Source organism: Lipophrys pholis (genome assembly GCF_963383615.2).
Source record: "Lipophrys pholis genome assembly, chromosome: 2".
Lineage (NCBI taxonomy): Eukaryota > Metazoa > Chordata > Actinopteri > Blenniiformes > Blenniidae > Lipophrys > Lipophrys pholis.
The window spans coordinates 26,413,110-26,427,749 of NC_137636.1; the positions used below are offsets into that span (position 1 = coordinate 26,413,110).

The window sequence follows — 14,640 nt, forward strand, 5'->3', positions numbered from 1 at the left end:
CGGTAGCAGAAATATTTCCAAGTTTCATCACGGGAACATTCCTCAGGCCAAACCCCGTCGCACCACATGACATCAATTTCCTGCTGGGAAAATTCAATCAAGATGGCTGTGGATGTGTCGGATTAGTTTCCAGAAACACTCGGAGCTCGACTCGGCGGAGACAAAAGCAGGTATGTTGGACCGAGGAAAACACAGCAATGCACTCTGAAAGACGCAGGTTAAATACTGTTTGAACTGATAAATAACCTTTACAAGACTCACATTGTAAGAAAAATAAAGAATGTCACACAGATGGTTCTCTCATTTCTCATCAGGAGATTCACGATCTACTTAATGAGGGAATCATGAGTTTGAAATACTGTGGTGATCAAATACCAGCGGGGGCCAGACCGGGGGGACAAAACAATGCAGCTGTTCCTGAAAAGCAGCTGGCTGTACCACACACACACACACACACACACACACACACACACACACACACACACACACACACACACACACACACACACACACACACACACACACACACACACACACACACACACACACACACACACACACACACACACACACACACACACACACACACACACACACACACACACACACACACACACACACACACACACACAAGGGCCAGGTGAAACACAGGTGAAAATTAGCTGAATAATTTCAAAATACTTCTTTTGTCAAACAATTACAGGAACTGTTGAAAATGTAATTACAGAAATGTAAATAAAACAAATGTGAGTCCATCCATAACATAAACCACTAATTGTCGAAAAATGAATCTTTACTGGGTTCCAGAAACAAGGAAAACTTTAGCAAACACGCTTCTGCAAATTCAAAGTATTTCTCTGATGCATTTCCCACTAATGTTCACTGCTGCATCACTAATCTCTCAGCTGTTCAGTTCTGGGATGCAGTTTTTTCTGTTGTGATGCTACTGATGGAAAAATACTGCGTTACACTCTTTTCTCTCAAGTAAGTAGGGTCTATCGCCTGAGAACTGCAGACGTGGCCATGAGACTGTCCTGGTAGTAACTTTAACTATAACTTCCTGGTTCAGAATATTTTAACGACGCCTACTGGTGCAAAACCAAGTTCTCCAAGTTGTTTTGTTATGCAGCCTTCATGCATGTTTTTCCTTAGCTTGGTGGTAGGTCATGACTTTTTGGTGTATTGCAGGGGTTGTTCTCTGCCTTCTCGCCTTCTAACCCTACACATACGGCGAATCACTGAGAGCTGGTTAGTAAGTCATGAGACCAAAAAACTGCTTCTCTTTAAAGGAAACTGTTGCTTAACAAACAGAATCAAATGAAAAGGTGTATTACACAACAGATGTGGCTCTACAAGGGACTCTTTACATACCCAGAGAGTTGCTTCAGAATAAAAACCACCGGCACGTGCAAATGTTCCTCCAATATTTTGGATGTGATATTGTAGTAGTTTGGTCCTCCATCTCGTATACTTTTATAATGCGACATTACATACAAAATGTGTGCAAATTGTCAGGAGGACGCTAAAATGAAAGTGATCTACTTCATGTCATGGATTGTTTAGTTGAGCATGTTTTTGCGAAGGAAAAGATAACGGACAAGGAAAATGACTTACACACCGACGCCTGTCGTCTCATAAAATTCTTCTCAGACGTAATATTCACTTTACTAACTTCCTTCCGGGAGCAAAATGGCAAGCTTTCTGTCTTTAAAATAAGCTGTGTCATCGGTTTTCAGGTCTGTTTTTATTAATCACTGTTTTTTTAGAAACATGACAAACAGTCATGTCAAGTCTCTCATAGAAGCGTGTTGGTAACAGATTGAACTGTAGATTCGATGACATCCACACTGTCGCTCTCACTACCTGCAGCAGATACTTCCAGATCAGCCTCATCATTATTCTGATTGTTATACAAGTTTGGTCTGTAAATGTTTGAGCCAGCTGGAAATCAAAGAGTACCTGCGTACCTGATGGGACAATTTCCTCCTTTCAGCTGTCGCCTTCCCATGGAACATATATATATATATATATATATATATACACACTTATATGTCTGGATTATATTATGGCTCTCCATAATTGCTTTTAGATTTAGTATATAAAATAGGATTGAGATCCTTCCTAGAATCTATTCTCATCTGCTTAGGCATATAAAAAAAACTTATTTATAATTTCCTTATTATATTAAAAGGTGAAGTTTTCTTCCCAGAATTTGAACATTTGCCAAAAAGTAGACTTCTCTTTCTGCATGTTATGCAATGTAAATAAATGATTTGGATGAATACGTCACATGCAGAAGCAGAAGCCTTTTATTTTCCTTGATTTATGCACTTCTCATGCCTGCCCTGAGGCCACCAGGTATGAAATAAAGACGTCTGTTATTCATTTGAAATTATTCAAGCGTGCAGTTTTTTGTGAATGAATTGGCTTTTTTATTCTTTTAGGTGTTTTTTCTGTCATTTTGAATATTCACAGGATGAATGCACAGAAACATAATCTCAAAGTCAGATTCTTTTTACATTTATATTTCTGTGTGAAACATTCAGATTTGTTGTATGCATTGTGAAGATAATGAGAGGAATTAAAGCTGCAGTATTTTTTCATAACTACGGTACGTTGTTTCCATCATGTTCTTCCAATGCATCTTGTTCATTCATTCATTCAAAAAGAACATTGGCGTTTCATATTTGACGCCATGGTCAGGTCATCACTTTCCTTTCTGCTTGTTGCTCTCAAACAAATACAGAAATGAAAGGGTCTCCTGACGCCATCTTGTGGCATAAAGTGGTTTTATGGGGCAAGACAGGCCAGGTTGAGTCTGTCAGCTTGCTCACTACCATATTTATACTTGTTTCTTCACATCTTACAGCTCATTTTGCATTATTTTTGATAGAGGATGCTCAATGCTGCTGCAGCTAAATGTGCCACTCATAGTCCATAACATACGAACACACCAGAGATGGCCAGGACTGCTTCTTTAACCTGACTCATTCTTAGGCAAAAAACAAAACACAAGAAAACTATTTCATCAGGGTAGCAGGACATGAACATGCGGACTAACTGCGAAACACTGGAATGGAAAAGCTCCCGGGGGCTCTCTCACCTTGTCCATGTGGAATATGAGGTCGAGCTCGCAGACGTTCTCAAAGCATTTATCCAGCGTTTCCACGAACACCTGCAAACAGAGGGGGGAGCATTTCAATAATAAATACGGGGGGTTTCCACAAGGGAGCTGCGATGTTGTCTTGGACCTCATATCTTTCAAGCGCGCTGAAAACAAAAGCACAATAAAGATGAACAAGCTTCCAACAATTACAACATTAATCCACAGAGACAACAAAGACAGGCAGCTATTTTTCAACCTTGGGGAAAAAAAAAAAAAAAAAAGAGAGAATCAATCGGGAGTCCATACAGTGTCTGTGATAACAGTGTTCCTCTGTTCTCCCAACAGATTTTCAGTTTTACTTCGCAGATAATGGAAAATCAAAGCAACCAGCAGGAAGGTAAAAGGTCAGAAAGTATTCAGCAGCTTGTGGAATAGTGGAAGCAGTCGAGTGTGGAGAGGGGAGGTGTGACCCCCACATTGTATATTCCTCAGGAGCACTTCAACAAAGCAGAGAGCGACAGACCTGGATCAGGTCGAGGATGCCAAGCTCGCTCTCGGACGAGTCCACGCAGAAGACAAAGTAGAGTGTGGCGTAGTGGCGGTAGATCAGCTTGTAGTCGGAGCCGCCGATGAGGCTGTGAGGGGAATTTTAAACACAGAAAATAAAGCTGATTTAAATGCAAATCAGGCTGGGATATGACCATCAAAGAAAAAAAAAAAAAATGTCTTCAGAATATTTGATCTGTTGGATCATGTGAGAGGATGAGACATGTGAGTGTGTCTCCATCTGCTGGTTGAAGGAGTGTGACTGCGTCTCCTCCAAGTAACATCAGCCTTGGTTGGCGACCTCAAAATCAGCTAAGAAAATCCCCTCAAAGGTGGGCCGGAGTTTACAAAACATCCCAGCTCAAACCATCAGCCTGCCGCTCAGTCCCTCATGCCTGAAACGCAGCAGTGTCTCTATCAGTAGTAAGAGGCTTTTACAAATAAACAAACACTTTGCTTTTCTTCAACACAAAATAAAATTAAGAAAAAAATGGAACTCACCTTCCACCCTCGAGGAAGTTGCAGACGTTATCGTCTCTCTTGGACACCAGATGGAAAGTCTCCCGTATTATCTGCTGCTGCATGTCCTCTGCCTACAAAGGGAACATGGGAGAGACTTTACTCTATGTGAAAATGACCCAGCACATGATTCAAATAGAGGGGCCGTCAAACACCACAGTGCAAGCCTGAATCTAAGTTTCAGTAAAAACTACATAAAACAGACATTTTCTTTCAAGTTTGTAAACAAAAACAGTAAGCCGGGTTATTTCTGAATAACATCCAAATGACACGTACATTGTGATCACCTTGTTGTGTCATACATTCTCTTGGATATGAAGCCTACCTCAGAGATTCAGTTGTGACTTTCTCCTTTGCTGTTCTTTCAGGACATAATCTTTACAATTTATTGACTTTTTCTTTCTTTATACTGAACACTTGCGCCAATGTCCTGTTATTATACTGTCTGACAGTCCTGTTCATTTCATGCATGCATTTGTTTGTGTTTTGTTTGGTGGTCTTATAATCAAAAAGTCAAAATTTAAAAAAAAAAAAAATATGAAAGAAGCTGTTCTGCCTCATAACTGCCGCTGGTAGAAACTGCAGACTCAGATTTGATCTGGGAACAAAAACAAGGCCCATTGGCATCAGGCACCCAGAAATAGAACTGGTATGCGCACAAAGACAAACATGAGTTTGTATTTATCCCAGATCGTACTGCTATTGCACCGAATTATTGCATATTTCATGTTGTCTTGCCACACAGCGAGAATATCTGGGTTCAAACACCAGTCAGGCCTTTCTGTGTCTAGTTTGCGCGTTCTCTCTATGGGATCATAACGGTACTCCGTTTTCCTCCCACAGTCCCAAAACATGCATGTGAGGTTAATTAGTGATGCTTAATTGCTCCTCGATGTGAATGTGAGTGTTTGTCTCCATTTGTTTGTACTGCGATGGACTGGCGACCTGTACAGGGTGTACCCTACCCTCGCCCACAGTAGGCTGGGATCGGCTTCAACACCCCGTGACCCTGAACTGGATAAGCGGGAAAGATGGCTGGATGGATGGAAGTTCACCTGATACACTGCAGCCTTAATAACAACCTGTTTAAAAAGCTTCCATACCTCAGAAAGGATAATCCATTCCAAAAATTTTGAAAATTTGTGATTTGAACAAATACAGAATTGACATATATGGTGAAGAACACTAGTCGAAAAAGACCAGGTGATGAACATTATTTACATCCTATATTCCTTGACCTTAACGAGCTGCGCATCTGACCTTAGTAGCATTTATGCCAAACGCAATCAGTTTTATTTATTAGTTCCTGTGCAATAAAAGAGTCAGTTCATGGCCACAATGACACCATGATTGTTTAATGTATGATCCTAAAATATTTCAGGGGAGAAGTGAAGCCAGAAAGTGGCTAAACTCAGAATGTGTCCTTAATTATCACGGAAAACCTGCACCAGCTGACTTTTTTTTAACTTCCACTGTAACTTTTTAAAACTGAGAAAAACATGAACATACATCAGTTACTAGTTTTAAAACCATTTGTGATGATGGAACAGCTGATCCAAACAGTGAGTTACACAACATCAAAACACAAATACTCACAAAATACTGATAGAATCTGATCAGTCGCGGCTTCCCGTGATTGTTAAAAATCAATATTGCTTTGATCATGTCTGTTCCGTGGAGTTACTCAGCCCCGGTGTGAAATAGATCAAATGTATTTATACTGCTTTTAGTCCCGTTAGCCTCCGTTTGCTACACGGCCTTAACCAGGAGGATGCGTCCCCGCAAACGTCAACCGACCTAAAACAAACGCTCCAAAACATTTGTTCCGGGTATTAGGTTTATTTTAACAGCAGGGCACCGTTCTGACACAAGATCATTTACAGTGTATAAGAAATGCTTTAAAATGACAATAAAGTAAAAGCTTCATTAGGATGAAGGTAATAAAATAAGTACAATCTATTGTTTGATCGAAATCTGAGCAAAGATAGCGTTTTAAAGCCTGTTTTTTTTTTTTATATCTATTTTATTTTATTTTTGGTTTCAAATGAACATTTTGCAAAGCAAACAGATGACAAATAACACTTTTTAAATTTCACCCCCAAACCTCCCACCCCTGCTCACTCTGAGAGAGAAAGAAAAAGAAAAAAAAAAGGGGGGGGGGGGGGGGGACACTAATGTTACTGTTTTAAGTACAGTTAGTTTACAGTTGGTTTAAATACATTGATGTGAGGCAAAATATCGTCAGTTACTTTACAGTTATACCTACACAGTTTAAGTATGATTGGAAGGTTTTGTATGATTTTCTTAGACTGTATGTTATCTTTTCTAAAGGCACACAGCTGTCCATCTCTGCATACCACTTGGTTAGAGGCAAGGGGGAATCAGACTTCCATGTCTGGTTTACCCTGGTTAAGCCTGGTTTAAAAGAAGTGGGTCCTCAGCAGGAGGTTTGTTCCAGAGGTGAAGAGCATAGGGACTAAAAGCTGCTTCACCTTGTTTCTTCTGACTCTGAGAACACTTAAGAAAAACACTTAAGCAACTAGTTTAATTTAAAATGTGGCCAAATGTTTTGTCATCATCAAACGCCTGCAGTGTTATAATCAGCTGCTTTTACATGATAGTTCAGCCCTCAACAAGCTTTCATTTCAAATCAACCTTTGACCCCGCACTTTGAGTTGTTGGGCATTGATCCCAATCCTCTTGTCACAAGTTGGGGTCTATGTTGTTCTTTTCTGTTCCTGTGTGTCATCAACTTGAGAATTCCCTTCTGCCACATTATATAATTTTTCAGTCTTTGTGACTAATGCACCATCAACAGAGGCACCACATAATTACTGGACCTTTTGTACCTTTGTCAGCTGTTTCCCTTTGAAAACTCAAAGCACTGATGTCACGAGGGCTGCACCTTTGTTTGTTGTCATCTACCGTTAACCGTTTCTGAAATTGGAGAATGTGATCAAAAGCAAAATTGTGTAGTAATGTAACAAAGTGATGTTCATGTGACCAACACAGCAACCGTTGTTAGAGAAATAGTAGTACCCCTAATTCTATTAAATATGGATTGTATATAGAGTTGGTAACTTATTCTTTATTTATGGAATAATGGGACTTGTCATTGAGCAACAATCAACAACGAATCAATAAGATTACAATGTTATCTCTTAGGTTGCAAAACCGACCCAAATAAACTCATTATTCCTTCAAACCTTTTTTTGTATTATTCATTTTACCACCAGGGGCGCACTTTTGCTTGATTTATGTGGTGAGTCAGTTCAGGTGATCAGAATTATTACTCTAATGTAGACATGTGTCTTACATTAATGAGAATATAATTTTTTTTTTTTAATAAATTCTTAATATTATATTCATGCTTTGTGAAAGTATTAGAAATTAACAAACTTTTCTGTTTATTGTCCCTCACAAAAATGACATTTCCTCTCTTCCTCATCCTCACAGCTGTGGATCCTAACCAGGCCGAGTCTGTGTAATCCCAACCAGGACGCTCATGTATGTAAAGCAATCATACAGTTTTCACAGAGATTTATCACATATGGCTTCTGAGGTCATATAACAGATTACAGACTCAAACTTTCATAAACACACGCAAGCTCTTTTTGCTCCATCATGTTATTCACCCTTTACATGGGAAAACAATGTGATACAGACATTTAGAACCATTCTGATGAGTTGCAATGGCTTTAATGTTCCAACTGTTATTATATCTATACATTCTATCTATACATCTTTTTTACATACTTTATCAAACTCAGAGTTTTGTGTAGCCAGACCGAATACTGTCGGACTCTGTGCTAAAGACCACAATTCAGCATGGTCAGGTCACCACAGAACTAAACTAGATAGAAAGAGAACTACACATTTGAGCAATTTAGAGTGAGATTAACTTCCCCTGATCTAACAGGCAATATGGATCGTGATAAGTCGAAAGGAATGTCCAAAGAGAAACTCACACGTACTGATTTTTTCCCATCATATCGTGTTGCATTGTATCGCATCGTGTTGTGACGTTTTGTATCGTACTATATCTCATTGTATCATACCATACAGTACCAAATGTTATCGTACTGTATCGTATCGTTCTGTATCAAATCTTATCGCATCGTATTATACAGTATCGTACCATACCGTACTGAATCATACTGACTCGTGCTGCACCACATTGAATCCTTTTGTATTGTACCAGTCCGAACCTTATCGTATCATATCGTATCACATTGTATCATATTGTATCATATTGTATCACATTGTATCATATTGTATCATATTGTATCATACGATATCGAATCCTGTCGTATGCATTGTGTGGTATCATATCGTATCGTATGGCATTACATCGTATCATACTGTATCGTAACGTATCTTACTGTTCCATCCTGTTCCTTCCCATCCAGTCCAAGAACAGCATTCTATATTATTACAATAAAGAAGAAAATGCAAACCCCTTACACTCCCCGCCCTCAAAAAGGGGCCCTAATGTTCTTGGTATTAGTTGATAGCGTTAGCCATCACAGCACTGTAGATACTTCCCTTCCTCACTAATTGCAATTTGTACAAACTTTAAATAAGAAAAGTACTTAATATTTTCCATTCAATAGATATGTGACTGTCAAAGAGAGCATATGATGTTCATGATGTTGTAGTTTCCAGAGTATGTGTATGTGTGGATCTTTGATTATGAATGCTATTGAACATCAATTTAAAAAAAAGAAAGAAAATGAATTGTGTAGAAAAATATATGGTGCACCTCCAAACTGCCCGTGGCTGTTTATCAGGCAAACCATACGGCAAGAGGAGTGGAGGGCAATCCGGTGACCTGCACTGCACTACACCGCCACTTTCAAACGAGGCCACACAAGATCCTGTACCTCTGGGCGATCGGCCTCAGCAACATCAAAATGTCAGAGCACATTTCCTGTTCTGATTTCATATCCATTAATTCTCTGTTGTACAGTTTTCCATCATTAGCACAGCAAAGCGACCCGCACTGTTGTCCGCATATCATCTATTATTTCCCCCCGAAATTCCCTTCCTCCTGCATGAGCACAGTGGAAAACAAACAGACGCTCATTAGCATGTGTGACCCGTTGGTGGTAAAAAGGCTTATTTCCACATGAGTGCAGAGCTAGAATGGTTTCCACCGGGACCATCGAGGTAGGTGGGCCCGCCGACTGCCTCCATGGGGACTTTAATAGGGACTTAATGTAACAGGTCTGAGACGGAGGACCGGTAGACAGATAAGGTTTCCTGTAAAACAGGAGAAATGATGAGACCAGCGACTGTTGCTTCTGTATCGTTTAACTTCTCTCGGGCAAATTTATTTACAAATGCACAAAATGTCTCTTTTCATGCATTATGTGTTTTCACATTCGCATATCATTTTAACAGAACAACGTTCACGATATCAAAAACCAAAGCAAAATACACACGTTTCTCACTTCTTCAAAAATGAAAATTCTGGATTCAGTGTAGTACTGCATTAATATATTGCCATTCAGTAATTTAACTGAGCAACCATTTAGTTTATAACTACGGAAACAATCACAAAAAATATAAAATGTATATTCAAACTTACTCATAGTGCAAATAAAACAACACGAGCACGTCACTCTTCAGAACTATTGGTTTCAGAAAAAGGCATGAGCTGAAGACTGCAAAACTTAACACCTTTAACTACTCGCGACATACAAAAATACATATAAAACTTTAACATCCAATTTATTTACACATGAACAAAATACTGTACCTAAGAATCATTTTTTAACCGAAAATAAAATGTGCAGGAGCCAGAAATTATGACGTGGTTTGGTCACAACCCAAAAATAATAATACAGCGACGCCATCTTGAGCCACACACCGCGCACACAAAAAAACCTGTTTCATTTTCACTTGTTCAAACACTCAATATCAACACTCTTACAAAGTTGATCTAACATCTTATTTACATGTACAGCAACAAGTGTGAGTGATTATAAAAGTTTTATGACTCCACCAGCCTGTAAAACAGGAGAAATGATGAGACCAGCGAACTTTGCTTCTGTATCGTTTAACTTCTCTCGAATGAGGGAAACACATAGTGTGAAAAAACAAACAAACATGTGTGCGTGAACTCAAAACACTGTGAACTGAATGCACAAAAATGCAAGTTTTGCACTGAAACTGTAACTGTAACCGACAGAAACCATTAACTCGTCCATTGAAGTCAACGAGAGTCTGCGCACAAGGAGCGTCCCAGAGGAGAAGGCGCCACACTGCCTCCTGCTGGTAACACTGGACAGCTCACAGTGCATTAAATAAACCAGGCTTTTGCTCTTTTCAAGAGCTTATAATCGACCCTTTTTAGCTCATATTAATACATTTTAATATAAATGATATTTTCAAATTAAACAAACCAAAATTATATAAAATGTGACGATACTGTAGCGCCAGCAGTGCGCATACAGGGACCCGGAGACTCAGGAATGCTCAGGAATGTCTTTATTTGAATCACACATACATGCACCGCACAGAGGGGTGCGCTCAGCCGGAACCTCACCTCAACTCAGAGTGTCACATATAAAGCACAGGAATGGTTTATGAACAAGACAAGAAGAATGCACAACCGATAACTGGACAATAACAGAACAAATCAGACAAGGACCTATAACAGGTAACCAAGACAATACATAAACAAAGCTAGAGGAGCTTTTCCCACAATCCTTTGCACCCCCCCCCCCCCCCCCCCCCCCCCCCCCCCCCCCCCCCTCACTCCACAGCGGCCGCTACAATACATTTAATGGGCGTCACATTAACAAATGCAAGTAGACAGGCACAACATTCTCTGGCACGGGGGGTCATGTTGGTACAGTGAGCACTTGTTAGAGGGTGACTCACTGTATTTGGACTCTTGGGTGGCCACTGATATTCACTTCATTTTTAATGTGCATTTTTCCCCCCTCCTCTCGGTGCTAATTGTTGGATTGTGACGGATGCCGAGTACTGTCTGCCAGAGCTGAGGTAATGTGTGGCGTTCAAATAATGCCTTTGTGCTCTGCTCTGTGGAGTGATGAAAGCGGCCTGTAATTACAGGGATAATCAAAACTGTCAGGGGCTCTTCTATGAACGGTTTTGTTTACTGTCTGCTTCTCTCACAGCGTCACCAGCGGCCGGCCCTGCACTTCCTCGGCCGCACTCCTCAGACCTCTGGAGATCACTGTGGTCATTCCTGTCTGGGTTGAAAAGACGGCCAAAGTCAAGCTGAAACAGTTATTCAAAGATATCGTCTTAAATCAGTGTATTTCTCTTTGCATTCAGATCATAAGGCTTTAGCTCAAGTATATTTTTCCTGTTAGGTTTGTGGTTCTTGTGGAGTCATGCATGGCCAGAGCTAAAGCTTCCTGTTTGACCTGATTGGCTGATCATGGTTATCTGCTCAGGATGTCACCGGCCTTCCACACAGTCAGTTAATATTGATTTCACATACTACACATTTCATTTGAATGTGAGGTGCAATGATATGCTTTGTAATTGGCACTCTTTGAATTAAACTGACTTGAATTGCACTTGAACTTTTCATTGTGCACGTGGCTCAGAGTTGCTGCAAATGTACATGTCACCCACTTTCAGCAGTGGACCAACACGCCTGTCCACACAAAGATGGATGACTTGATTCTGACTTTAAATAAAACTCTTCACGCTCAACGCACAATGGATGGTGGATCACACAGAGGAACAGATCCAGCGGAACAGAAAGGGTATATAGCGACTGCATTTTGCAACTAATACCTTTAAGTGGATATATTGATAGATGTACAGTTCTGATGAGATCAGTAGGTATGTCTACGGTCTACCCTATAACCTTTTGAAGTTCCTGGACCATCAAAGAGTGCAGTTACTTCTGCGTCCCTCAAGGTGGTAGCATTTTGGTGTCTCATCACAGGAACAACCTGCTTGGTGGTCTCTCAGCCCTGTTCCCAAGTTCTACGATCCAAAACATCATATTGTACATTTTAGACAATTTTCCTAATATTCACCATTTGCTATGTGTAATTAACCACACATATTCTCTAATCTCTAAAAGTGTATTTACTTTAGTATTTAACCAGGCTAATTGTTTTAATAAATAAACTAAAGTAAGGGTGTCAAACATGTGGCCCACAGAAGGGTTCAGTCCAGCCCACATGGACAATATTTTAGACTGTTAATGTAACTTTCCTAACAAATCTCATGTTGTTCAAAACAAATTTTGTAAAAGGTGCATAGAAACATTTCCCACAATCAGTCTTATTCTATGCTATAATTTTGCTGGTGTGGCCCACAGTAGATGAAACTGGTCTGTATGTGGCCCCTGAACTAAAATGAATTTGACCACTCTGAGTCATTAACAGTCATTTACAGGAATACAGAGCAGAAGCACAAATGTTTGGGTTCTTTGGTATATTTAGCTTCAGTTGACCCCTTCTGGCAATCACGCGCTACTAAATCAAGCCCGATCTATAAGACAAACCAATTTCTGGTAATCAGACATTGTGATGAAGAATACCACCAAGACTAAAATATCGAGACAAGATCAAGATTTTAAGGGCCTGGGACCCAGACAAAACCAAGAATTTCCAAGGTGGAGACCAAGTCAAGACCAAGATCAGGGCTTCCCAGGACAAAGACAAGAAAATGACTTTAAGGAGTCAAAACAAAGACCTTGAAAATGGGATTTCAAGACAAGTTTTGAGACCCAGGCTGCTCTAAGGTACTTCAACAATAGAAAAGAAGAGAAATTGTTTGAATTTGTGGTCTTCACACTGACAGCATGAGATGTAGAAACTGGCTAGCTTCTCGTGTTTGCACTTGGATTGTGGATGATCATTTTTCAGTAAACACATATAAACATAAATGACATTGTCGGTAATCTGAGAGATGTAGCCAAGTCCAGTGTGTTCATCTTTCTGTGGGCATTGGAGTTGGATATCAATGCAGGGACGAAAGCAGCTGCAAAACAGTTTATTGAGATAAAAAAAGAAAGAGAGACAACTATGTAATGAGCAGACCAGATCGTAAACGAAACGAATCTGGAAATCTGAGGCCTCTGCTGGGCCCCTCCTCATGACGAGGCAGTGGGTAGATACTTCCACTCTGCCCCTCACGACTACACCTCTGCCCTGCTGCAGACAGACACAATCTTTGTATCGGCGTGTGTCTGAGAGCAGCAAAACAACCCCGATCCTGGATCCGAGACCCGGATTTCCTCCACACCGCGGCGTAAAAGGAGCCGCTCCAGCGGAGCCCGAAGAGCTGAACAAACTACAGAGCTCTCACTCCATCTGCTTTTCTTCGTCTGTAATACTGACAAATAAACAACAGCTCACCAAAGTGTCTTTGTGTCTTGCTCCTGACATGAAACCAAGGTTCTAGTAGCTAATCTTAAATTCTTCTTTCAACCTTGACTGATGGACTTCATGTGTGGTTGCTTCAGCTCTGGGTGTCTCTTGTCTCTTGATATCTCTTGCTCAAAGCTCTCCTTCAAATCCTGCAAAACTTCATATCTCCAGTCTGCTTCTCTAACATGCAGGCCACCACCAACTTAAACTACAGCTTGGGCTCCAAGTGAAAGCTTATGAGAGGGGTTTATTGTTTTTTAAGTTTTGATCATCATAAAACCAAAATATCTCTCTTTGTCATTTATGTTGAAGACTCCCGGTATAGTGTTGAGTATTACCACCACAATGCAAGAAGCTATCTGATTCTAAGTTGGCTTGCTTGTTCTTCCTGTGGATGCTTGAAGTTCTCTCCTTCACTCCCACAGTTCAAAACCATACATTGCAGCTGACTGGTGAGTCTAAATCACCATTGAGTGTGAACATTTGTGTGACTGTTTGCCTCTTTGTGTCTGACTTATCAAAGGTATAAACTGCCTCTGGGGAAAGTCAGCTGCAACCACAGCCTTAAGTTGAACAAGCTGAAATAGAAGATGGATGGATGGAATTTTCTTTACACTTTTAGTCTCCCCTTCTCCCTCTGTCAATATGTCGAGGTGTACTTGAGCAAGACACTGAAGCCCATTTTGCTTGAGCATGTGTTTGACATTCGTATGTGTGAATAGATGAATGGCACTTCTACAAGCGCTTAAATTGTGCTGTATAAGTCATGTTGTGCTTTAACCAATTTCTTTGAAAGAACTAGTCCACTTAAAAACGTGAAGTGCTGGGTTCATCCACTGTTGTCTGCTGACATTCTCGGGCAAACCCCAAATAAGCCATGGGGATAGGGAGTCCAGTTTTAGATATAATGTGTATTTCCTCTGCAAAATGCAGTGTGTGCATGCACAGATGAGAGGTAGCCCCTCTTGCAGAGTACCAGAGCGGTCACTATGGTAACTGCTCTCCTCTGGTGGATAAGCTGCAGTGAAGAAGCGACGCCCTCTCACTCAGCGGAGGAGCGCGCAGTATAAGTACGAGTGAAGCATCGCGCGGAGCGGAGAC

General features: G+C 40.5%; 1 protein-coding gene across 1 annotated transcript in view; it reads right to left on the reverse strand.

The window, feature by feature from the left end:
* The window catches only part of LOC308106336 (AP-3 complex subunit sigma-2-like), an 8,370-nt gene extending 2,395 nt beyond the window's left edge, over positions 1–5,975 (reverse strand). The window contains exons 1-4 of the mRNA XM_080458032.1: positions 5,768–5,975; positions 4,154–4,245; positions 3,630–3,741; positions 3,044–3,175 (exon numbers count right to left, since the gene is read on the reverse strand). Coding sequence (XP_080314158.1) covers positions 3,044–3,175; positions 3,630–3,741; positions 4,154–4,245; positions 5,768–5,836 — 405 coding nt within the window. The 5' untranslated portion in view covers positions 5,837–5,975. The remainder of the gene's footprint in view (positions 1–3,043; positions 3,176–3,629; positions 3,742–4,153; positions 4,246–5,767) is intronic.
* Positions 5,976–14,640: the final 8,665 nt, after the last annotated feature.